The sequence below is a fragment of the Pempheris klunzingeri genome, chromosome 3 (genome assembly GCF_042242105.1).
Source record: "Pempheris klunzingeri isolate RE-2024b chromosome 3, fPemKlu1.hap1, whole genome shotgun sequence".
NCBI lineage: Eukaryota > Metazoa > Chordata > Actinopteri > Acropomatiformes > Pempheridae > Pempheris > Pempheris klunzingeri.
Genome location: NC_092014.1, coordinates 25,766,996 through 25,794,228, shown reverse-complemented (window position 1 = coordinate 25,794,228; position 27,233 = coordinate 25,766,996). Strand labels below are relative to the sequence as shown.

The 27,233-nt window shown below is 40.7% G+C and overlaps 3 protein-coding genes across 3 annotated transcripts in view; all 3 read right to left on the bottom strand.

Annotated features, from left to right (window-relative positions):
• The window catches only part of LOC139223119 (testis-expressed protein 2-like), a 29,698-nt gene extending 10,482 nt beyond the window's left edge, over positions 1-19,216 (bottom strand). Inside the window, exons 1-7 of the mRNA XM_070855084.1 lie at positions 19,124-19,216; positions 4,427-5,987; positions 3,241-3,441; positions 2,785-3,094; positions 2,297-2,535; positions 1,873-2,043; positions 1,162-1,261 (exon numbers count right to left, since the gene is read on the bottom strand). Of these exons, the coding sequence (XP_070711185.1) occupies positions 1,162-1,261; positions 1,873-2,043; positions 2,297-2,535; positions 2,785-3,094; positions 3,241-3,441; positions 4,427-5,962 (2,557 nt within the window). The 5' untranslated portion in view covers positions 5,963-5,987; positions 19,124-19,216. The remainder of the gene's footprint in view (positions 1-1,161; positions 1,262-1,872; positions 2,044-2,296; positions 2,536-2,784; positions 3,095-3,240; positions 3,442-4,426; positions 5,988-19,123) is intronic.
• exosc9 (exosome component 9) overlaps positions 6,139-27,233 on the bottom strand; it is a 360,435-nt gene continuing 339,340 nt past the window's right edge. Inside the window, exon 13 of the transcript XR_011585958.1 lies at positions 6,139-6,148. The gene's annotated coding sequence lies outside the window, so the exon portion shown is untranslated. The remainder of the gene's footprint in view (positions 6,149-27,233) is intronic.
• LOC139199157 (myeloid-associated differentiation marker homolog) lies at positions 20,828-22,756 on the bottom strand. Its single transcript, XM_070828183.1, has one exon. It carries the CDS (start codon positions 22,578-22,580, stop codon positions 21,681-21,683), a length of 900 nt encoding a protein of 299 aa, XP_070684284.1. The 5' UTR covers positions 22,581-22,756; the 3' UTR covers positions 20,828-21,680.

The window sequence follows — 27,233 nt, the reverse complement described above, 5'->3', positions numbered from 1 at the left end:
CTGCAGTTCTGCAGATGGAGTTGGGATTTGGTCAGAGTTAATGGTTTCCTCAGTGCTGAGAAATACAGGCAGATACTTATCCATCATACAGTTCCATCAGGGAGGTGTCTGATTGGCCCCAACTTTATTCTGCAGCAGGACAACGACCCCAAACATACAGCCAATGTCATTAGGAACTATCTTCAGCGTAAAGAAGGGCAGACGGATTTGAGGCAGAATACATCCACAGAAGATCAGTGGTTAGTTCTCCAACATGTTTGGAACAACCTTCCTTCTGAGTTCCTTCAAAAACTGTGTACAAGTGTACCGAGAAGAACTGAAGCTGTTCTGAAGGCAAAGGGAGGTCACAGCAAATATTGATTTGATTACATTTTTCTTCTGTTTGCTCACTTTGTAAACTGATAACAATAAATGTGCAATAACCTCTGTCTCATCCAGTGCAATATTCATGTGAAATGCTGACATCATGCAAAGCCTTCCTCTACGGAGATCTAGAATTTTATACATATATATTTACTATGTATATTGTTATATTCCTTTTATTATATTTTATTCTTATTTTATTTTTGTTACTGTTTTCTTGCACCAAATTGGAGCAGCGCTCCTAATTTCATTGTACCGCAATGACAATAAAGGCTATTCTATTCTAAACAACAGAATTTTAGATTTTTGAAAACATTCTTCCTTTACAGCATTTCTTCACACCTGCCTAAAACTTTTGCACAGTACTGTCTGAGCCATGGGAATTTCAAAATAAAAGCATATATTAAAGATGACAATATTGATTGCTGTTTTCACTTTGCATTGATGTTATTGGATTGTTCATCATTGAATGGATATCCTCCTCAAGACGGATGGTTTGTTTCACCCCTATGGTATACATGCGTATATGCACTTCAGCTAATGCACTGATTCAGGAGCAGCACTGTGCAAACTTAGTACCTCCACTGACCAATTTTCTGGGGGGTGCAGTGCATCCACTGAATATGAATAAACTCCATTGCAAATGTAACCTTAATGACAACTATGTACTATGTACAGATAACATTACTGGTTAGACATGCCAGGATCTCATCATTCTCTACTTTACAGACATCACTGAGTGTGTGTGTTTGTATACACTAATGTTGGAAATGGTGTGGAAATTGATTTCTCTCTTACCTCGGTAGTCAATGGAGGGTCTGGATGCCCCAAGGATTCTGGGAGTGGCTGAGCCCATGTCCAGTTCAGTCAGGGTTAGCTCATTCATAAAGTAAGGCAACTGAAAAGAACAAAAGCAGAAAAGTTAGCAGGGCACAGTGCACATGAATAATAAATGTGTGGGGTTATGTTATGCTGTATTTCTTTCAAAGAGTACAGAGAATGGGAGCTTCAGAAAAAAAAAGATACACGAGTAATAAAATACATGCAGGCACACCTTATAATCAGCTGTCTCTATGTGTCAATCCCCTGTGGTCTGAACTGTGCTCAATCTTTTTCCACCATTGTACTGAGACTACAATATTACATGCAGCTAATGCCAGAGGACAACATAGACCAAAACACTTCATTTGATGGAGCAAAATAGATTTGCCTGCGGGACAGGATCAGAAAGAAACAGCAGGATAAAAGGATAAAAGTGAAGGATGAAGTGTTTCTGTCTCTCTCCCCCTGCTTCTAAACTCAATGTGGAGCTGTTGGAGCCTTTAAATAAACTGCACAGAAATACAAACCATATCTGTGTGTGATTGCTCTGGGTGTCTGGTTATGTTGTTTTTCAGGAGGAGGGTGAGAATGACCCCATTTTTACTTCCTCTCTACTTTCTCTTGTCAGACTTTTTAAATTAAATTACTGTTAAAATGAGAGGTTGTTAGAGGCCTTGCTTCACTCACCCGAATCTTGCTGAGCTTCATCTGAATTTTCTTGGAGACCAGTTTAGCCCAGTGGGGCTCGCTCAGGAAATCCCAGAAGACCCGGCCAAGAGCAGCATTCACCCAGGCAACATTATCCTCCTCCTCCCCACTGGGCTGCACCTGAGCCTGAGCTGAAGTGGTGCTCTGCAGCTAAAGGCACAGCAGGCAAGTCAACATAAACAATAGCAGCAAAAAATATGAAGCTCATATCCTCGGTACAGGATTCTAAAATATTAAACCCTCTACAAGACAACTTAGTGTTACCCATTTCACCTTCCAATATCAGCTTCTTGTTGTTTGTAATTACACAGCTTGTAACACATTAAGCTTAAATTACAATTAAGAAAGGAAATTACAGAGGAAAAGGTGTTCATGGTGTGATGGGAAGATGAATGCATGCTACCTTCTTATCGGCCCCAGGGCTGCTCTGTGGACTCTGGAGAGTGGGGCTCGCAGCTGTAGGGCTGACTGCCACCGTCTTTGGCAGTATGGAGGCCATGTATACACTGTAGTCTAATAATGGCTTGGTTTTGGCAACGCCTGTTGTTGTTAAGGAGGCTGAGGAATCCCTTGACCTGGGCTGAGTTGCCAGTGCCTCATCCAGACTGCTGCGGCTGCTGCTGCGACTGTGAGAGCTAATAGCTGAATGCCATGGCAAAAAATATGCAAGAAATTAGATGCTGCACTCAGTGTTTGCTTTTACTAAACTACTAAAACTTTAAATTGAGGTGCCATTTCTCTGGCTGTAGAGTAGTGTATCAGTATACTCAATTTGCTCTTTAAAAAATAACAAAATAAAAGGACAAATCAAAAAATCTCAGTTCTCTATAATTGTCTTCTATAGTTGTAGGAGACAAAGGTCATGTGGACACAAACATCAGTTTTACTCACCACTCTTGTTCCCTGGAACGCTTGAAGCTTTCTTCCAGTCCGCCTTGAGCCTGGAAGCTGACAGAAGCCGCTGGAACCACTCCTCCTTCTCTCTTCCAGTCCTTCCAAACAGATAGAGGGTCAGGTCTCTACTGGATGAAGACGACCACCTTCGCTCCTGTGCTCCACCTGTGTTGAAGCTCTCGGTGGCCTCCCCCCTGTCACCCTCAGCCTTTGACATAAAGTCATCCTGTTTGCCAAGGTCAATGCAGATGGGGTATTTTTTGTTCCACACACGCTTCCTGGCCAGGCTCTGAGGCACTAAATATATCTGGTGGAGGATTACGGAAGACAGACCAGTCACACAAAGTTGGGTTTCATCACATTTACACCAAATTTCATGCCTTTTTAACTTTTCAACACTTCACATCAACCTCTTAACATAATTCTATGAATTATCAGAATTATATGACATACTTTGCTGTTGGTGAGGTCATATATCTTCTGACTTATGTAGGTGACATCGGGTTTTGGTTCATTATGTGTTGCACGGCGGGCGATATTGTGGTTAGGTTTAGACAGACGAATGATGGAGCCCTCCAACCGGACATACACAGAGTGTGTCAGTGTGGCATGGTATGTCTCTGGGTCGTAATTGGATATCTCATTCATCCAGCCCTGGGAGGAAGAAATAAGCATTTTACAGACAAAGTTATACTAGAAAACAGTTCCAATCTGAAGTTATCCCATATAGATGAGTCTATCTTTAAAAAAAATGCTTTTTGTATGCGTTGTGTATGATTTACAGCATTTGAAGAGAAAAATGCTATGGAACAACTACAAAAAAGATAAAAATCCAAAACCGTTTCTGGAGAATAAAAGTTTGTTGTCACCCATGTAATGTTTCTACAGCAACAGAAGAGTTACCTGTCTCTACAAACTTCACGCTGATGAAAGAGTCTACTGTCTTTTCAACTGGAGACATAAGCAGTTGTCATTTGCTTTCTATTTTAGACTTTGAAGTTTCTCTGGCTAAATTCAGCCCAGGATCAACATCTAGTTTATTTGCCGTTTTGTCACATCAATGTGAATCTTGGATTCCATGTTTGCCTTTGTCCACAGCATCTTATTGATGCATCTGTACACAGAGCCACGATGAACTAAAACTCATGTACTTTTTTAAAGCATCACATTGCACATAGATGTGAAGATGAATGTAAATATTTGTCTGTCTGTATGCATTAGCCCTGTGGTGACCTGCCCTGGTTGTACCCCACCCCAGTGCCAGGGGAAGCTCCAGCCCACCATGACCTTGCACAGAATAGGGTAACAGAGTAGGTGGATTGACAGATGTATCAATTCTCTATTGTGTGATCTATCAAACACTGTGGCAAAATGAAAGATAATGTACAGTTTGTTTAAGAGGTTAACTGGTTTCCATGAAATACTGCAGCCCTGAAAGAGTTACAGAGGTGTGCCTTAATCTAACGAAGTGCTTAAAAACACTTTTCATAAAATGTGCCATAATGTAAGCTGTTAACAATTAAAACATGTTTCTGTTTCAATGCTAAATGACCATATCAACACTTAGAGGTGCAAAGATTCTTCAAGGCATTAAAGGCCTTTGCAGCATGACAAAGTGAAGTTTGAAATATACACTGACCTTATAGATTTCTGGTTCCTTAATGTCCAACTTGGTCACACTGCACAGCTCTCCATGGTGTCTGTGATGTCTAAAACTACTGCCAGAAGGTTTCGGTCCCGTCAGCCACACAACACCAATGGCTAAAAGAAATCCTAGCCCGATCCCAAGCAGCATTCCTCCTATATAACTGGGCAGAGGTAATACAAAGTACCCATAGACCAGTAGAGTAAGGATGATGAGAGTGTAGTGTGGAACACTCTGCGCCGGCTCCATACTGTCTGATTCATCTTCACTGCTTGGTTCAGTACTACCACTGAGTGCCACTTTAGTTTGACTCCCTGTACCAGTGCCATCAGTTCTATCACCACCATCACCTTCTGTGTCAGTACAAGTATCAAAGTCCTCACTGTACAGGATGCAATAGTCCTCATCCTCTTGTTTAGCAAGAGTGGACATCGAGCATTTGTCCAACGACATGGCAAGTGAAGATGATTTGTTGGGGCTCTTAGTGTCAACAGAGGGGGGGACAGGTGATTCAGCTGGACCAGAAGCCCCGCTGTTAGGGCTTTCAGTCTCCCAGTCATCTCCTTCTTCCTCCTTGATGCAGTAATTGTTGTTGCTCTCCAGGTGACCATTGATCGAAGTTATGTTGGACAGTTCTGTGGCACTGGCAGAGAGGCCTTTGGGGCGGTAAATGCTGCTGCCACTCTTTTCATCTATGATCTTGCTGAGCAGTTGGAGCGGTTCGGAAATGGCCTCAGAGAGTCGCCGCTTAGTGTCTTCAATTCTTGCCTCGACTTCTGACACTTTGAAGAAGCTGCGGTTTTCTGGAGAGGTTAATGGGGAGGAAGGGGCAGTTTTAGAATCCCCAGCTGATGACACAGTAGCAGACGGCATCCGGGACTGGGTGAATTGCTTGAAGAGTTGCAGGTTAAGGCGTGATTCTGGAAGACGGTAGGGTGCAGAGGAGGAAGATGAGTCCTGGGATGTATCTGAAGATAAAGATTTGACGAGAGTCTTCATCAGGTGCCTGTGCCTTACTGTAGGAGCAGCAACAGAAGGGTTCCCATCACGCGACTCTATGTCAGAGGAGAGAGACTTCACCAAGCTAAGGAAGGGTTTGTCACTGGTGGGAAAGCTCAAAGATTTAGTCGGAGATGAAGTAGAAGTTGAGCCTTTTTGCTCAGCCATTCGGGATGACAGAGTTTGTGTGGGAGAACTGTTAGTGTGACGTCTAGAAACTGGAGAAAGTAGGGATGATTCAGGGATGACAGCAACAGCTGCAGAGTCCAATGGCACCCCTTCGAACATCTCCTCACTTGCCTCTAAGGCTGTCACAACATTTGAGTCATCCTGAGCGGCTGAGGTAGTGGAGACAGATTTCCTGAATTGCTCTTCCTCCTCCTCCTCTTCCTCCTTCCCAAGGGCTGAGAAGTGGATGGTGATGGTCTCCTTTGACAGTGAACGCTGGACATGGAGCTTGGGGGAGACTGGTGGTGACTGTTTTTCTGTGGTGTGGGCACTCTCTGCATGGCCAGGGTGCTGGCTAGTCATTGCAGTACTCCCACTGAGTCGCAGTCTGTAAAGAAGGAGAATATGAGACACTAAATCAGACTAAATCAACAATTAGTTAATGAATTAGTTAATAGATAGAAAATGAATCAGTGACTATTTACTATTTTGTGACTGTTTGTGGGTCAAAACAAGACATAGCTTAGGCTTCCATTATTCACCATTTCACTTTCTTCCCTATTGTTACACATTGAGTTGGAAATGTCTAATGTCTACAAAAAGAACTTTTAGAACTGGTAGATCGCCTCTGCCAACGGGAGGTGGTCCAGAGACGGTGGTTGTATGCGATCCTTCCAGGCAATTGGGCCAGATAAAAGTAAATCCACGAAAAGTGCTCGTCTTTGCCACAAACAGGAGTCAGATCAGGATTGGAGTTTTTTTTTTTCTTTTTATACAGACCTATAAAATCCTTTTTGTTTAACCTGAAATAACCATTATATTGCTATATTCAAAGCAACCCGACATGATTGATGACAAAAAACACAATTTCACAAGAGGGTTACTAGTCCGCCTCGATCAGTTAGTATGTTTGTGTTACTGTGGGACTTTGTGTTATTGTGTGTTACACAAATATTGTGTTGGACTCAAACCTTTAAAACAGAGAACAAATTAACCAATCTGGACAGCAGTAGATAAGAAACTATCTTTCTATGTGGTAAAATGACTGTTTAGTCAGTGCAATACAAGAGCTGTTTTTGGTTAAACAGGTTAAAAAGGATCCTATTGGTCTAGTTCTGTAGGTATCCTTTCCATGAGATGCTGTTGATGGTGAAAGCACTGAAGAACCAGTATGTAGACCTAAAAAAATCTAGATTCAAGTCAATTAAAATTTTCCTCTGATAGGTCCTTTACACTGCATGTTAGTATATTACAGGATAGCAAATTAGCATCCAATCCAAGCAGCTACCCAAGCAAATGTTCAACATTTTGTGTTGATAAAGGAAGTTAGCTCCGCTTATCACTTTGTCAGGCAGTCAGCCAACCACTGGATTGTGTCCTATCTTTAAAAATATCTTAAAATCTATCATCTATCTAGAAAGGCCAACAACAGCATATTACGTTAGTTGTGCTTTTTCCACACACAGATGTGTATTAGCATGTGAGGTTGCTGAAAAATGCAGGGTTGTATCTCTAAACCAAATTGGTTGCATCAGACATCAGTTTTGCAGCAATCAGGCATCTTAAATCACCACAAATGCACATAAACCTAATGATTATAAACCCCAATCCCACTCACCACCTGTTGACACGTTTGCACATACGTACCACAAACTGCTCAAATATTCAGCAAAATCAAGAAGCCCAGTGACGCCCAACAAAGATAACTGGGCTAAAACAACAATCAAGACCTACCAGGCATACGAATGCAACAGCGGCCTTTTGAGAACAAACAAGACTTTAAGGTGGTAATGAGAATAGTGAGAATATAGCACTTTTTGGTGTGAGCTCTAGCCTTTGCACATTACTTTATGAACATTCAACCCACATAAAAACAGACTCGTGACCATAAGCCCTATCTCAAACCTTGGCCCACAAACTAAAACAATTGCCACAATGCTTCCATGGCCTTGCCAGGTGTATGTAGGTCAATCATAGTGTATGGCATGCAATAAAACCATTTTTGCAACACTGCATTCAAGGGCACAACAGACATCAGCCTGTTGACCTGATGACAAACTAGAGTTGGAATGTTTGGAATGATTTAATATTGCATAATGACTCTGGGCGATCAGCTGACAGCAACTTCAGGTGTATGTGTACAGGACAAAGAAAAGGATCTAGCCTTATATGAGCTACATTAATAAAGTAGTCAGACGGATCGGCTGATGGACAGATATTCAGATTCAATGTACTCACAGAACCAATTCAGCTTTAACATTTCATCATGGGGAAAAGGGGAAATAGGTCTTGGGGGTACTACTGTTTTTACTCTACTTACTCTACATCTAGTCTGCTACTAAGCTATAATGCAGAACAATGCGCTTTTGATGGAAAGGAATTCATTTTTAAGTTATACTTTTCCTTCTGTCTAAAATTCTTCCCCATTCCTATTTAACACTTGGTATGTGGGACTTTGTAATAGCCAAAAGAAAGAAAAACAAAACACAATTTATCGTTGGTGTATTTAATGCTTCAACTTCACAAACTATTTTTCTGCACTGCTGGGAAAACACGAGGACACATGTGGCAACAAAATGTGATCAAACTGTTGCCCCATTCACACTTATGTGACATCCTCTGATAGTGAAAATAGAATTATGGTAATGTCTTGCTGACATTTTGGAATGGCATCCTTGTGCCTTGTCTGGACAACAGAGGTGGCATGAGGTCATGCTGGCTCACTCATATACAGACACAACTTGGCTACTCATTGTCACATGGGTCACGAGTGAGCTTGTTACCCAGCCAGGCAGTCTGCCAGCCACCTCTGTCCCAAGCTGGTCAGCCTTCAGTCAGCAGCAACACAATGAGGCCATTCTAGTTGAGTGCCAGTTGGACATGGATTTCATTTTAACATACAAGACTCAAAGGACCTAGCAGCATTTGCTAGCAGCACATTCAGACTGTTGATAAAGAGGGGGAGTTCTGTATGTACAGTATATGTTTGTGAATGTAGTGAAGAAGCGCCTTACCCTTACCCAATGGACGGACTGAGCAAGTGAAATCTTGCCATTGATGCTGATGAAGCTAATTTCAGAAGCAAGCTAGCCTCATTAACCCTCATGTTTTGGACTCATTGGAGACATGTTCACAGCTCACTTCTTCTTCATCACGGTGTCCACACTGGTAATGAGAAGAGACTCACAGAGCTCTTACACATACAAACATGAACTGAGTAGCTATAAATAGCTTTCTGTGTTTGGACATTGAATGTATTGTTCAAATGAACGGAAGCAGGACTTGCTGGTGAGATGTAATTAAAAGCAGATGATTCAGTTGAAACCCCACAACTTAACTTAGCCTGTATTATTAATGGGAGCCCTGTGGAGTTTCCTTGTCAACAAAGAAAAGTTCTGTTTATATTTAGAATTACTCACCCAAATGCAGTCTGTCTATTCCTTTAGGTCTAACAAATGTGCTCAATGCATTTAGTTCCATTTGCAAGTATTTTAAATTGAGCATGTCTTACATCCTTGCTAGCAGCATTGGTGATAAAGAGCACAACTCATCCATCCATTCTCTATACCGCTTATCCTTAAGGTCGCCAGCTAACATTGGGGCGAGAGGTGCACGCAGCCCCCTCTGGCAGCTATAGGCCCTTAAGGGGTCAGGATGCTTCAAAGACTTGTCTGATCCTCAAACAGTGTCTGAATGCTGCTTGTGCCTGTGCCACAGAGCAACACAATTAACTTGTTCAACTACATGAAAAAAGATGTTAACACCAAGTACAGTACAACACCATGTTGCGTAGACGTGCTGTTATAACCTTTTAAAATACTTTAGCATTCGCCCCTTTATATGATGAACAAAAAAACTATACCAAAACCTCACAATACGATATTACTACGATAAACCACAAGTCCATGTTACGATAATTAGAATATAGATATATGTATGTATATAAAAGTGCACTCAGTAGAGTGCAGATCTCTGCCAGTCGATCTCCACTGTAAGCTTGTTTTTAAAAATCATTTTTATTACAACCCATGGTCCTCATCACTTGTTTGCAAATGTAGATTCAAGCTGCAGCTCATATACAGCGTACGTACAACGGACGGACTGAGCTGCAAACGTGAAGGAACACTGTAGTGGAACTCCAGCACTTTGACCATTTGCTTAAATCCTGTATTCTCTATGTTGGAGTGCAGTCGCATATCAGCAGTGATAAACGCTTTCATAGCATTAGTTATTACTTTGGCACAGTCTGAATCTGCAGTGAGAGGCTGCCCACAAGTTGTGGGGAAAAGGACTCGTCTGTTTTTGTCTCGCTCTACTTTTCAACACATTCGGCTGATGTCGTCGCAAATTACATGGTTGAAGATTTTCCACATACCCAACTTTATTTTAACAATGTCCACATACAGTTTGATACTTATTGTTATCCATTTTCGCTAACCCAGCTGATAAAAAACTGGTGCACTAAAAAAAATTCTGTCCCATGCCTTCATAGGCATGTCTGTATACCCTCACCTTTAGAGCTGTTGGCTAATGCCACAGTCCAAATCTCTACCTCCCAATAACTGCTGACAACCTTTAATATATTGTGCTTTATAACAATTATAAAAAGTACACAGTTTTGCACCCAAATTGGTGCTTCAACTATGTAGTGGGAGGCTGCTCCATGACATGCTTCATTATGTGACATTTTGGAGCAGTAAGGAAGCAATTATCAGCCAGCATCTGTTTGCAGCTTGCTTAGGAGTGAGGCTGAATCACAATAAACAGAAACGTTATGTGATAGTGGAAAAACACATGTCATCAGTGGAACACTGCTAGCGTTCACAGCCTCCAACAATAGACAAGGATCACTCGTATTGTCTGTTTTCTGGAAGCAAAAACGTGTATCTGCATGAAGACTTGACGGCATGCTTTTTTAACAGTTCAGATTCCTAGCTTCATAGGGTAAATGCTCCCATGAAGAAATGAATTTAAAAGTCAACCTTCTCACAATACTGTCACTATCTCATGTGGGCCAAAATTATAATTAGGACTGGCTGACAGTGTTTCCTGTGCTTGCAGCTCAGTAACCACACTAAGGATATTTTTGCAAGTCATCATGGCCATTGCTTTCTGCCATTACAACACCATGGACCAGCCTCCTCAGAGCATCTCAAATGTCATACAGCAGTATTTCAGATGACATCAGTGGCACGAAGAGATAAGCGACAGATATTAAAGTACAAGAGATAAAAGACATTAAAAACACTTGCAAACATGCCTCACACATTCAACCCTGGGAGAGATAATGAAACCCCAAACTACTATACCTTATCCAGGCTGTCTAGGAAGGGATTAGAAACTGCTGTTTATTTTGAGTAGTAATGGCTTTCCCTGTGCTTACACTGTCAGTTTAGCTAATGACTTGCAAAGAGTCTCACAGCCCAGTGCTCACATTAATGCTACTGCCAACATTGCAGCTACAGTACATAACAGTTAACAGCCCCGTCAGTAAGTCACAGATATCTAATAGGTGCACAAGAACTACTGAATGCCCAATGTTTGGCACTGTTATTAAAGTAAATGTTGAGGTGGGGGAAACATATGATATTACTCTCAGGTGCTTTGACCTAATGATAAATATAAAAGAAAGGGCAATAATCTTTGTCAGTTATGTGAATGTAAATCTGGAATGTAATCCCTCTCTTTGTTTGTGTACCTGGAGAAATGACAAATACAGAGTAGACGAGTAAGCAGAGCAGTGTGACACATAGGGGTAACTGCAGTGGTTGAGACAGAGGTGAGTGAGGGAGTGACTAAGAGGCCATGGTGAAGTGGTAAATGCATTTCAGAGAGTAGTCTCAGATTCTGGAGACAAATAAACATTAGCAGCCCAACAGAATAGAAACTATTCAAGAATGCTGACAAACTGGTGAGACGGGTGGGGACTGAAATGTTGGTTGGTGAGATCATTATAGATGTAACCTGTCTCTCTGTCCTTTCTCTGTCAACTGGAGCACACTTTTGGCGCTTTTCCACTAGCACCTACTCGGCTCTACTCGACCTTTATGGTTTTCCACTAGGTGATAGTACCTGGTACCAGGTACTTTTTTAGTACCGACTCGGCCGGGGTTCCAAGCGAGCTGAGTCGAGCCAAAAATTAAATCTACAGACTGCAGGCCACTGATTGGCCAGGGAGTGACGTCACTGGATGAGTCATGAGAGCGACTCATTCACAAGAATCAAACCCGCCGGGCATTTTTATTATTTCTGTGAACGAGGTAAACAGCTACACGCAAACCAAACACTCCATGTCCTTAGTTGTGTTTGTGTTTGTGCCGCATACAAGTTACGCCTTGCTATGATGACCCCACCCACGTTGAGGTGGTACACAATCGTAATGGAAAACGACCCAAACCGAGCCGAGTCGGGACGAGTAGTGCTAAAACTGTGTAATGGAAAAGCGCCATTTGCCACACTTGCCTGAAACAAGATAACCAGCAAAGTCTATTGACAAAATATGATCATGTTATTGCTTTTGGAAGGTCATTGCTATCCTTCGCAGCCACAGGTAAAACACACACTAGCAGTAATTCAGTCTCATGACATTTGAGATCATTAAAACCAATAAACCAATGTGCAATGTATGATTTCAAAAAAACTCTGTAAAAACAAAAAAAAAGCCTATCCTAAAGTCCTGAGAAATGACTTTTAGAGATACAGTGTCTGTTTCATGACAGTGCTATGTTAGAGCAAATCAATTGTTTTATGCAATGGACAATGAACAATAAGATCCACATGGAAAAGAGGTAAGATCTGATATATCTCTCTAATATAATATAAAGTTCATGTCATTCATGTGTTCACTGTGAAAACTGTTCATGTGTAATGTTGATGAGATAGAGCCTGCAACAGACCTACTACACTTTAACTCTACCCCTGTTTAGTTGTACTGCATGTCCTCAATCCCATAGATCCCACTTTCTCAGCATTTCAAGTCAGTGTGTTGGAATAGATCCAAACAATATTTGAGACAAAGTGTAGTGCATGAAGTCTGCAGTTTGTCCATAATTGTTGGAAAGAAATAGACAGAAGTAACAAACATTTCTGATGACCAAATTGTATAAAATATTTCTTCATGCAACTGCACAGATAGTATTATTAAACAAATGGCTACATCAAGGTCAGCATCACTGCATGACGTGTAAATTACTGATTAGGAAGTTTGCACCTCTTTAGGCTCAGCTGTCTCTAGGATTCTCAGTGTGCTTTCAAAAAAAAGCCTCATATTTCTACTGTGAGCCCCGAATCTTTCCTCTAATATACTAGACAGGATCCAATCTCAGTGTTTACTCATAATAACAAGGTCAAAAGAAAAAGCTACCAACGATTATTTTAATTATCGATTAATCTGCCAATTAAATTTCTCAAATAATTGTTGACAAAGTGTAAAATGCCCATTACAATTTACCACGGTTGTTTTTTTATCCAGCCATCAGTCCAAAATCCAAAGATATTTGTATACTATACCATTGTATAATAATATGAATAATATTGGAACTACATATTGTTTGGCAGTTTTGCTTGAAAAGTGACTTTAAAAAAAATTTATGAATTCAATCAATCAATCTTTACTCATATAGCGCCAATTCCTAACAGCATTATCTCAAGACTCTTTCCATAAAGAGCAATTATGAACATGATACTAATCACTGCGACTCTATAAATAAGACTTTACTCTGATAAAAGCAAAATACAAACAAAGTGTAGAGAACACGGCCCTATGGTTTTTAATGCATAATAGATACAATAAATGATTAAGTAAGCATTGGTTTGGTACTTGTTGAATACAATTATATTCCCTTATTGCGAATTTTTAGATCTTCTGAAGACGAAGCCCTGATGACAGACTTGGAAGAGTCAACACTGCTCAAATGGCTATCAGTTAGATTGCTCAGTTATTGCCTGCATTGGCTCAGTTATTGTGGATCACAGCAGTGACTCATGGAGAGCATGTGGCAGAGTGTCCACCGAGGCTAGGACGCAAAACAGAATCTGTATTAAAGAACAGAGAGGGAGAAGAAAGACTGTAGTAGTAGGCTTTCATAGAACAGTGACCCTGGCTTTACACAACCACAGCCACCCAGACCATACACTACTGATTGCCTTTACTTATGAAGAACATAAAGAGGCCTTGTGTTTCTGGATGCCGTTAATCCTCTGTAACATACAGGCTATTTCACACCACATCAGCTCACTGATCCACGTGCTGTTCATGCTAAATAATGCACTCTTCATTAACTGCTTAACCTCGTCAACAAGCCACTACAGTGGTGACAAAACTGTGACATGATCAAGGAAATAGATCTGTCTCCGTTCCGGTTACAGAACACACATCTATGTATTCGTTTTGACAGCACTTAATAGTTTTCAAAGCAGACATTTGAACTTTTGTTCTTTTTGGTTTTGTTTTTTTAGTTTATATGCATTTAATTAGAAAGTTCTTCCAATTCCACTTTAAGTAATTTACCGTACTTCAAACATTATTCAGTAATCTTGTGGCAGCGAGGCACATCACAGCTACACACATGTAAGTACCATGTGCCCCTAAAGTGAATTGTTAAATAACCAAATTAAAATTTGAAAACAAGACACTTGTTACAGGATCAAGGAAGACTTTGTCATGTCACCATGTCATGTTTTGCAGACAGGCTATCCAGAACAGCCAATGCTGTTTCATAAGGCCTTGACCTACTGCTTGGTTTTGTTGTGTTTTATATTTCTGAGAGAAGTCATGGTAAAAAAAAAAAAGGCTGCCAGCCTAACAGGCTTACAGGAAGCAAAAGATTGAGCCAAAAACAAGTCATGCTGGAGCCAAGCCTTCAAGCCAACATGAGAACATGGGAATGGTGCAGTAAGCCAGGCCACGGTCTGCATCCAGGCCTTTGGGGCAGCAGTCTGCCCTGCCAGCCACATCTGGTCAAACTCAGGAGAGGATCTGACCAACTTCCTGCTTTGTCTCCACAAAGATTGTGTTTCCCCCCCGACACTTCTGAGTACATGCCAAATGTTAACAGGCTACACTCATTATGTCCACAAATACTGAATGAGAAACAGACAATGACATGAACCACCATAGATGGACCCAATGCAGAATGAAGCTTTTCTCTGTAGAACTGGGGAGATTTTTCCTGTTTCTGACAGCACTCACCTCACCTAGAACTGGTCTTATCGGTCAAAGTCAATTACATTTTCATGCTACCTAGTTACAGTTTCACAACAGCAGGCTTTGAAGAGCACATGACAAATAAAACAGATTTACATTAGTTAATGATAAAACTAATGATTTTACATTACAGAAGGAAGTTGTTTACAATATCTGATGTAATTCAAATAAGATGGAAAATGTCGTGTAAAAAATTTGCTTCCTCTTAATATCAGAATTCCTCAAATGCATCTCTCAAATATGATCAGGACCCTCATTTAGCAATAATTGCGCACTGCTGGCCAACAATAAATCAGGCAGACACTTAACTAAGAGTGTGGAATGCAGTAATCGTACATGTATTGGTGGCAGTGTTGGACAAAGTGAAAGGAATTAGAGAAAGCATGTCTCAGCTAAACTGTGTAGATGTCAGCGACTGATTGCCTAAATTCTACAGGAGTCCTTTCTTATTAAAAGACAGCTGCACTATTCCTCAGGGCTCAAATTCATTCACTGATTATCTTTTTCCCAGCATTTTTGCTCTCCCACAAAATGCTGCCTGGAAGAGCAGTTTCAGGTGAGAAACTGTGAAGAAATATTTATAGACAGGCTATATTTATACATCTTCCCACCTCCCACCTTGCCTCTGTCTCTTTCCTCTGGTAACAAGTGTTTATTCTGACAGTAGCAAGATGATGAATGGTGCTGTCAGCACACAGTGGAGACAGCATCTGAAACAGGCCAATAAATGTTGGCGGCTGGCAGACTGATGAATTCTCTTGAGGTCTCAGTAATGGTCATTACTTCAACGGTTAGAGAGGTGAGGGAGCGGCACCTTTCTGTAACAACACTGCTGCTTGCTAGCACAGTGGCTTTGGGCTACATCTAATGGTTATTTTCTTACTGATCAATCTAACAATTGTTTTCTGAATTCAACAATGGTCTATAAAATTAGAAAATATCACATTACAATATCATAGAGCCCAAAATGACCTCCTCAAGTATGTTTATAATTTATTTTAATGCAAAACCAAGAATAGGAAGAAAATCAATCATTTGGATTTTTTGCTTCAATTCATCACTTCATCTTTAATTGATTATCAAACTAGTTCCCAATTAGTCTTTTGTCAACCAACTAATTGATTAATTGATTTTTTTTTGCAGCTCTACAGTTGCCATTATACAAAAGGCTTAAAAGTACATTCAACTTTGAGTGGCAGTTCTTACTTTCCCTTATTTAAGACAAGGAAAACTGATAACACAGATCTGGATGTAGAGCTGTTGAGGAGTACGACAAAATATCTAGATATCATGGCTTTCTAGATATCGTGCTGTCCAGCGCACTACCACGATCTTACTGACAGACACCTTCAAAAAGTTCTTTAGTAATCAACAAAGACACACCCCTCTGTGGAATTCTGCAAAGACCACGTGTCCAACAAAGCCCTGGACATTGCTCCGATAAAAACTAAGTTGCCTCCACAGGCACACACTCATGTGACAGTCGGATAGGCTTATTGCCTTTGCATTGTTCTCAAGATTGGTAGCACAGTGGCGCTGGGCCAGTGATTATGGAATACAAAAATGTATTCTTAAACATCAAACATCACTTTGTACATGTAGACAAGGAAACGTGTCAAAGGGAGCATGACAAGATGGCTGAACAAGCAGAGTAGTGAGTAAACCTTGAAACAAAGCACTAACTAGCACCTCTTATTGATTAAATCAAAAGGCTGTATTGCTAGAAGAGGTGGCTTGGTTTGTATTTATTTAATCCAAACAGGCCTTGAGTCAGGAATCCTGAAAACCATGATGTTTAAGAGCCAAAAGCTAAATATGGCTACCATATGACAGAAGGCAAGCTGACCTGCATTTGCCTAAAAGTTTCTTATCTCATAGGTCTGGATCAGAGGTCAAACAGACCACAGTGGAAACATGTTGTGCAACTCTTGAGTAATATTTAAAAGCCATCTTGTGTGGTAGACTAAAATCATATTCTATTGTGAGGGGCCATTGAAGTGAATTGTAAAGGATAATTCTGAAGGGAAACCAAATCGACTGTCCCTGAGAGATTTCTACTTGATAAAGAATATATCAAACTGTCTACAGCTCACCGTGACCAGAACAAGACAAATTCAGTTTTATAAAATTAGGTTAGACCTGGTGAGAACTTGGATGGCCATAAAGTGAGTCAACGCTATGAACAGGTGTACAGTCAACAGGGGTGTCAGCCAGTTCCTATGCAGAGTATGATAAGCAGCGCATGTTCCATGTCTCACTGTGAAAGATTAATATGACGCAGTCCATTTGAAGAAAATAACACTGGTGAAAGGTCACCTGCTGCTCAAACCCTAAACCTCCTTCTGTCTCTCACAGAACTTGGATCCATGTGGATGTTTTTCTCTTTCTCTAACAAACAGACATCTTCATCTCTCACTCAGCCTTTCTGACATGACAGCCAAGCACACACAGCGTACTGGGTCGTACATGTAACAGGTGTCGGGTAAAGAATAACACTGGTTCTATTTTATCTTTTTATTAACAAATTTGAATTGATCCCATGTATTAGTGGTGTGCTTGTGTAGCCAGCGGTTGATACAGCTTAAGTCTCCTTAATCTAGCATTCTTTTTATTAGTATATCTACTATTGATAGCCCAGTCTTATCCTTTAAATGACCCCATGCACTCAGCCATCCCCCACTGTTTTGTTCACACTGATTTCATACCATGTAGAAGACATTGCCACATCAGTTATAAGAAATATTATCCTTGCGGATTTAATATGACCTTTTGAAAAGCCCCTCCGTGTTACAGAGAAACTCAAAACCACAGTCCAGATTACCAGTCTAGTTGCACCTACGCCCATATGGTTGAAATCATTATCATTTCCATGTGGCAAATATAGATAATATTTTTTTTTTAAGACCACATAAAATAATCAAAATGATGTTTAAGGCTGTGAAGTGAAATTTGTCAAGAATTAAGATGATATATTACACTATAGCGCACAATATGTGGTGAATGTAAATGCCAACTTATCATTTACACTGAAATGTTGCTTAAGATGTCTTAATGTGTGCAATTCATTTCAAACCTAAATGCCTCTCCCTGAAAAACAGCCACAAAAGGTGAATGCTATAGTGTCTCATTAAGTCTCTTCTCTTTGACATTCTGTGCTCTAAACGCCCTGAATAAGGTTTTAAGAGGGATTACCCTTGTGAGGAAGTGATGAAGATATCGTGCTGAAAACAATGTTCAGTATGGATAGTGGCCTTCTCACAGTAGAATGTACAAAATCTAGTAGCTCTGGAATCCAAATCACCATTAACAACAAACAACATGGCAACTGTTGAATTGTCTGACCTAAGCAAAGCTACCGTAAGCCTAAGCAAAGACATAAGGGAAGACTGCAATAAAATGACAAAGACAACGTCAGGGCCATAGTGTAGTAATAAACCTGTGACCTGCAAGTGATCAAAAAAATGCTAGAAATTCAATAGCACCCAAAAGCACAGCCTGGTGTGTCGGACTGGGCCGTGGCATAGGGACATGGGGGTGTAGATCGCCTCAGCAGATTTTGTGATCAATAAATCATCATTACTGCACATGACTCTGGCCCAAAGATATCAAAGGCTATTTATAGACAGCGTAAGATTCCCTTAGAAGACGTCTTTCATGTTTTCCTTTGTAAGAGAGAGGGACCAGCGTCAGGAGTATACTCATTAAATGAGAGGAGGTCATTATGCAGAGAAACCTTGCTCAGCAAGTTACTTAACATTTTAAACATACCTTGAGGTCAATGTGTGCAAAGAAACCTGTAGAACACCTTGCTGATGTTGACTTTAACATCCATACCTCTGGGAGTTTACTTGCAGGCCCCGAAGTGTAACGGTGGGCCCCTACTTCAGAGCTAAGTCTTGGCCTATAACTGTACAAATGTGTTTGAACACAAAACAAGTCTCTCCTCTCGCTGCCTTGAGGTCTGTGGTGTTTTTAAAAGCCGTTGACAGTCAGTCACCTACAGGCCAGGTTTGTTGAGAGCAAAGAAGACAACGGCAAGTAAAACTCAATATTTCGTCATTTCCACCACATCTCTCTGCAGTCCCTCGGGCTGGGTGCATCACTTGATACTGATTTATCCCTAAACTTTCCTGTGATCTCTAGCAGCATTTGCACACGCTTGATTATTGTGTATACCTACTCTGATCTTCACTCTCCTGAGCTCAGTTAATTCAGCCTCTCTCTCTCTCTCTCTTCTCTAGACTTTGCCCTCACTGAGGTCATTTGTAGCTCAGGAAACGGATCAATAATGAGTTCAGATTTACTGGCTAAGTGCTTACCTTGTATCCTCAGTGCCATTCAATCCAGCCTGGGACTTGCATCTGCCTGCTGGAGAGTCGAGTTTCAAACGTCCATGGTGCTCAGGGGGGCTGCTGAGGAGCACGTTATCAGCCAGAGAAATACAAAATGATTAAAGACGTAACCACACAACCACCAAGACTGACAGTGCACAGGGAGAGTATTTGCTTTGTGCTGTTTACCCTGTGTGCACTGAGAACTAACCATATGGCCTAACAATAAAAGGCATGTCCACCAGCAGTTCCCCCATGGGTGGGTGCTGTGGAGGGACTGTTGTCTGCTAATAAACACGCTGAGTTTGTCTGAGTAGAGTCTGGTCAAGCTTTGATGGCAGAACTCTAACAACGGCCGGGGAGCCCAGCCTGCCTGCTGGGGCAGGTATGGTAACAAGCTAACGACAGCGTCAACTCACTCACTTTGTTTGGCCTCAATTAGCTCTCTTAGAACTTCTCTGTAAACTAAATAGAAGGAGTGGCAGAAAAAGAAAAAGTAGCTTACTTCTAATAGTTTTAAAGTCCCCCCTGGCCACAGTTATCACACCGTACTCGCTGAAAAACAAAACAGTCAAGTCAAAGATAGCTCACCGCGTACACGGGACTTCATCTTTTCTCTGGTTAAACCGAACAAAATGGAACTCCCACAGCGAGTGAAATGATTTTTCCTCTCCACGGTAACGTCCGGTAACGTTAATGTTGTCGGCTCCACGTACTGAGCCGTATCAGCAGCTCGTCTCCTCGCTCAGCCTGTTGACAACCGAGCGGCTGACAACAGTTCCTTAAAGAAACAACGTAGCAGTCTGTCAAGGCCAGAGCAGTCGAGCCCGAGCACCGGGAGAACTTGCTCCAGCGTTGGCTATCGAATTTTCGACGTATCTTCTTCCCAGGCCTGGAGCAGATGAGGAGGCAGATGTGAGAAAGTGAATAGAGTAAACTGTACATAGGTTAAAACAAGAGGAGACCATATCTCAGCCATACCGTCTCTACATGCAACACTTCTATCAACAGGAAGGAAGGAAGCCATGGCAAGACTACACAGTAGCAGTAGAGCCCCATAAGATCTAACAGTGCTCTCACACTCTGATGTCCTGACCTCTCTGATCTACACCAATAACCAAGCTACTTAACTTTCACATCCAATACTTTAACTCTCCTCCAACACAACCTGCTCTGCTTCCAAGATACAGCACAGGGATGCATCACCAGGTCTGAGTTTTGACACACACTGAACTCATGAAATGAGATCTCATAATACATCAGAGCGATGAATGATATTTAATGTTTCAAACAAGCATACAGCGTCTGATGAGGGAACACAGTAAAATCCTCTCCTGTGTAGTGCCTATGAAGCTGCTCCTGTTCTGCTGTTATCTCGTTCCTGTTGATTCGTCCTGTTTCTATTCGATGTTGTAATTTGATTCTCTTTATGCTGCAGAACAGGAACCTGCTGGGAACCAGTTTTAAATGAGCCAGGTGAGATTAAAAGCAGCACACAATTTAACATCTGTAATATTGCTTTTAATCTTCTCTTGTCTATTAAGAAAGAAAGAAAGACAGACAGACAGAAAGAACAATACAAAGAGTTTTGTAAAAAAAAAAAAAAAGTGATGTGTTACCAATATTTACAGGACCTCATAATTAAGTGAGTTCATCAACTTTTGTTCAATCAATATCAGAACAGCCATCTAACAAAAACTGGAAGATGTTTTCCTGGTTTGGTTATTTTGTTGTGTTTCTCACATCAATTGTGTATCAGGTGTGTATCTTGTTTGTGGGAATAGAAACACTGACACATTCACATTAAACACTGTTTAACACTGTTGGGACCAACACATTCCTTTCATAGATCTTCCTCTTTAAGTTCCGTCCTGTTACTGGAACAGGTGCACATGCTAATAGAATGTTGCCACCTAGTGTTCATGAATTGCAAATGGTCTCTTTAAATTGAGGCTAATCTAAGCTTGATTGGCTTTAAAGTGTCTAATTTGAAAGCAAACACTACATTTGACATGCTCATGACTTGTGAGTGATAAGACAAACACATTTTTATTATCATTCTGCATCTTTTGGTGTCAGTTTTCTTCATTTCAGGCCCTATATATTTTAAAGTATACGTCCACAGACAACAGTTTATAATTGAAGTTTTACCAGGTGTGACTGTGCTTCAGCTCCACTACAGTGCATACGCCATGTTGTTATGACTATAAAGGATGATGTGTGCACCCGTCACACCCGCCAGGTTTAGTGATTGCATAAAGAAGTGCACCATAAATGTCACATAACTCTCTCACGTGTCAGTTAAACCAATACCATTTGCAGAGCTCGCCAAAACAATATATCATAATGATGAGTATCATACATGTCTTGTTTTTGAGTTTAGTATGTGACCAACTTGCACTGGTTTTAAAAGTTAGAAATGTATAGGTCTAGAGAAAGAATTTGATTACACAGCAATAATTAACAGCAAATTAGAAAAAAATCCACTCAGTTTGACTTTTACAAACTTCCCAAAGACATTACATTACACATTTAATGTGTTGTTTCATGCATGACTCCTATCACACAATAGTTTAATGGAGAAGGCCATGTCCACTGTATAAGCTAACAGTGTAACACTGGCAATTACTGTTTCCATGATAACCAGCTCTTTGTCAGGTGCTGTTTGTCCAGAGCCAGTCAGCTGCAGTATCTTAGTAAAACAAATCACTGTGGCCACCATATAAAGCAGCACCCCGATCAGACTGGAACCAGCCAAAAATCTGTCAAAAGGTAGAAAGCATCGCCCAGCTAAGTCACCTAATATCACCACCACTGTGACAAGAGACATGAGGATGCACACAGTGTAGGACACGCCAGAGGCCCACAGCTGCCACATGTGTAGTCCACTAGGCAGTCCACAGACCACCTCCACAATCAGCGGTATCATCTGACAGCCTCCCCACAGCTGGAGTATCTTGAGGAGACCAGGCATGCTGCCCATGTATCCTCTTTGCTCATGGGCTTGGGTACGGAGAACGTAAGACTCTGAGGTGTAGGCCAGGAACGTGAGGCAGGAGGCCACAGCAGCTGCCACGGGGCGCGGCGACACGGTTTGATGATGCTTGATGATCCAAGGGAAAACCACAGAAGCACTTAGACACATCAGTGCGCCTAAGACTGCCACTGTCATAGTCAGGTTCTTCCAGGATATCGGGATGAGGCTGTGAAACTGGATGACGCTGAGAATGTGGATGAGGAGTGTAAGGACGAAGAAGAAGCACCAGGTAAACATGCAGAAGATCCTGAATGTGTTGAATGTTGAGGGTTCCAGGTTAGATGAATTTTTGTTGAACTCTGAAGAGGCCACAAGACTGAGGGTGGTACAGCCGGAAAGGACTTCCCAGGTCCGCACCAAGAAAAGGGGGCTGATGAAGTCTCTGGCTTCCAGTACAATCACAGGCATTGTCACGATGTTGAGTCCGAGTGATCCAGTATCCTAGAAGACGAGATATCCGTAGGTGTGTCAAATAGCACCTCAATCTCAGTTCCTCTCGATTTATATTTTTGAAATCCTTGTAATTCCAAAGCTTTGTATTGTTCCCGTATCGTGAATGTTGACTTCTAAAGATGAGTCGTGTGCAGTCCACCTCGGTCACCTCAAATCTTCACTTCAACTTGCAGATTTTATAAAAAAAAACACATGCTTCTCTCTGCTCTGTTCACCAGTGCTTCATCCTGTCTGCATACAGAATAAAACGTCAAAATAGTATCTCTTGGAATATGTTTTGCAGCAGCGTTGATGTCAAAGTAAGCCTCTCCTACTTCCTTTTTGAGGTTACTTTCAGTCTCACTGGAGGTAGGTGCAGGTGACCACAATAAAAAGCATATGCAAACAATGCTATCTTCCTCCCACCCTCGATTCTCATGAAATGCTGTTCATTTTTTCTGAGGTACCTTTTTTTTCCGAGTAATTAACTACTGTGAGTGCAGGTTCATCTGACTTGACAGGCATTACTTTGCACCACCTTCCTGCTTTGACTTCTCTGTTAGACGCGTACAACAAGGTGACGGGTAGTTCTCTCAATAGTTGTCTGCGTGGTGTTTAGGGTGTCTGTGGATCATTTGTGTTTGGATAAGATCTTTTGATCTGTTGAGTGGTGTGAATCATTTGACTGAGGTGAGGCATTGCTCAGAGGATCTGGTTTTAGGTGTGGATCTACTCTCAGGGGAGAAGAAGAGTATCTTGTCCCTCTTGTGTTTGACTTGCTTGTTTTGAAATGAGTGTTTAGGTATCTGTTTGGGTGCCAGCAGCAAGATACACACATTTGATGACTGGATGTATGCATGCATGGGAATGCTTTGGTGTTGGATACTCGTGGGTGTGCATATATTTGCCTGTGTGTGGGTGTGTGAGAGTCCTGCGAGGATCCCCGCCAATCACTTTGCCCCTGTGTATCGGCACACCTGCTCTCTGTGTTATAAATAGATGGTGGATAAATCAATTCCCTTGTGTCACACGGCTCAAGTTCAAAAACATCTGTTCTGACAGAAGGGAGAAGACACACTCCACAAAGACAGGCAACAGCTGACAGTTAGTGGAAATCTGCCACTACAGAGCCATGGCTGCAATGTTTGTATTGATGGTGGCGTATTCATTTGCCAACTGCTTCATAAAAGTTAGGATGTACCCAAACAATTCGTCATAGTTAATGCTCAGCTTTGCAGTTTCTGTCAGTTATCTCATATTTAAATATAACAAGTTCCTTTTTATTCATTCCTTTGGACAAAAATGTACCCTACTGTATCAAAAATAAAAATCCACCTAACCTAAAACTGAAACAGCAACACTACCACTTTATGGCTTCATTATTTCTTTCTTTACTGTATTTTATTCATTTGTTGGAAATGAAATATTTCTGTAAAAGCTCACATTTCCAGTAATTCTCACATGATAACAGTGTCCCTCAGTGGTAACAACATAAATTGCAACATCTCAGAAGTCTCAAAATTAGAGATGGAAGGCAGCCTGTAGTGCTGATTGAGCAGCAGCAGAGGGAGAACAGCTTCATGTTTTGTACTCAGATGTACTCAGTGGTACCTCTTTACTTACAGAATGCAATGTAACGACATCAACATACCGAAAAATATCTTCATCTTGAATTAGACGTATACACACACTTTGTGCGTTTATTACCATGTAATATGGTTTGTAATATGTGTACATTATACATGTCGTTGCTGCCATTGCACCTTCAAAACATGTCACAAGCATGAACATGTAAAAATGGAACTTTAATCCTTTGATCACATTGTATTCACTTGGTAGACAGACTCACAAGAAGCTTCAAACTTTTCATTTGTATCTCTGAGAAGTGCTTCAAAAAAGACCAACGGATGTATAAAATAAATAAAAAATTATAAATTAAGGGTGAAATTAGGAGCATGGATACAAATAGAAAAATGACAAAAACAAATGCAACGGCAATAATGGAACTATGACAGAAATAAAATGAGAGCACATGCAGTATGGCCTTGGGACGAAAGAGATGGGACCAACCTTGACACACTAAGCAGTGCAGTCATTTATTTTCTAACCCGTGTTTGATTGATAAAGTCTCAATGCTGTGCGTTGCTTAAGAAAAGTACTGTTTGTCTATAAAGAGGTATTTTAAGTGGATTATGAACATGCCACTGAAAACAAGCTAAACAAATAAAGCTTTTAGTCTTAATGATATTAATCATTTTTATAATTTCTATGTGTAGCTTAACCACAAAAAGTAAATGTATCCATTGTCAAACAAAGCCTCCCCCCCATTCCAGCGAGTTAATGAGACGTGTGAAACTGTGAAAGACATCCGAAAACTAAAACTGAAATGTGTGACATTTTGGTTCATGTGCTTTAGCAGGGTTGCTTTGATCAACAACCACACATTTCTACAGTAAAAAGTATTATATCTATCAATTGAGTGATATGATTACCCCAACATGACGCAGATTTACACATGACAAACTTTGCAAAACAATTTCACATATCATTCAGTATACTGTACAGTATACAGAGTTTTGAGAGGTTTTAAGGTGGGATGCATCTGCAAACTTGCAGAACTGACAGAGAGCAGTCACACTTCCATCATGTGACACAGGAAGTCTTATTTACAACTTTTGAGATGACTGTCGCTGTTTTAAATTCACATTTATGACTTTAAATGCTAAATGCTTTAATTCAGTGTGGCATATTTTGTTTAATGCAAAACATTCATTAGCACCATGTTTTCATGTTTAACTGCTTTGACATATTCACTCTACAATGCCACTAAGTATAAGAGGTTACAGATTAACTGGAATGGAGATCATCTGTATGTATTCAACTAATACCTGCACTCTACACAGTTACAGAGCTCAGTCTGCGAAGACAGCGGTCTACTTCTTCACAGCGACAGAATGACTCTTCAGTTTAACCCTTTCATGCATGAATTGTGATAACCTCAGTCAGGATTTTTGTTTTTATTCATCTTTAGGCCTGAAAAACAAGTTTGAACTTTATATGTTTTTCAACCCATATTTTATAAAGATATGTTTACATGTCCAGTAGTTGAAATATAGCCAGTAATGCATGATGTACAATTCAGTGGACATGTGATTAATCATAATTTCCTCCCAATATAAAATCAATACTTGGAAAAATTTAGCAATTGCACGACTCCTTAGATGTTACTTGATGTCACCATATTTTTCTCACCTGCAAAGGTTTCTTTTTATAGAAGGTTTGACAAGAAAAAAATCAGCAACTTGGTGTTTCTGGCTGTCTGTCTGGTTCATGTGGCAGGGAAAAGGGCACGCACTGTTGCTAGCACCGTTGTTCAAAGAGTAAATAGAATGAAGTGTCTCCAACTTTTGCTGGTTGTAAATATAATTTTGTATTTTTTTGTAATTATTATGCATTGTTGCACACATTAGAGATTGTTTTCTAGTGTTTTAAAGTGGCATGCATGTGCAAAGTTGCAGCACTAACAGAGAGCAGAGCTCTACTGTGTGACACAGGAACTTTATATGCATCTCCAGAGATGACTGTCACTGCTCTTTATTCATAACCGCTGTTTCTAATGCATGGTTTAAGGGCTTTAAGTGCTATCATCCAATTTGCTGTTACTTTAAATCACCACATATTTATTTATTTATTTATAAAATAATTCACCCCACTCTGATGGGGAAATGAAATTAGATTTTTTTTGTCTTTTTGGAAAAACAACAGCCAAGTTGAAAAAATAAATCCTGAAAATGATTCTAAATTAAGTATATTAAGTATACATATAAAACAACACTAGTATAATGACAAAAATGAATCGTCAGAGGTGCAGCCAACTGTTTTTAAGAGTCACCAAATAATTTGAATCAAGATCCCTGGTGTGGAATCAAGGTGAAAAGTGATCTGCAAAGTCCAACAGTTTGTTGGCTTCCTTCTTAACTTGGAAATTTCCATCACAGCGATTAAACTTTTAAATAATTGAAGGAAGGATTTAGTTATAGGAGAGAAGAAGTTGTTGGATTAAGCTGGCTATATATGGGCCAGACAAGTAGGACCGCTGGAAGGAGGCTCAGCGAAGGGAGTGTGTCTCTTTTGCATTGTGCTACTCAGATCTACTGTAGCCACTGATAGTACCTAGAGACGGGGGAAGACATTGGAGAGGTATATCCATAACTGAATGAGGCATGAGAGGAGGGGTGGAAGGATGAACTGATATGTAGAGTCTGTTTAAAGGGATGCATGAATGAGAAAGAGGCACTAGACGATGAAAAGAGCAGGGAGAGTGAATTGAGAAAGGTGACCAGGTAACCAGGTGTGGCCTTTGCTCTCAGACTATGGATATGGCTGTTCTGACATCTTTGTAATACTGTTAACAAGAGCTACACTTACATGTGACCTTAGATCACACATTGCTTTACTGCAATTAGCAATACTACTTTACCAGTTTAATCTATTGTCCAGTTTAATTTAGTCGTCAGTATGGCAGAGGAAGAGGAGGCCACATGAGAGTTTAACAGCACCGAGTGTCCTGTTTCTTACTTTTTTGCTTGATTTGAGGACTTCACTTTAAGGTAAATTGTCCTTCATTTG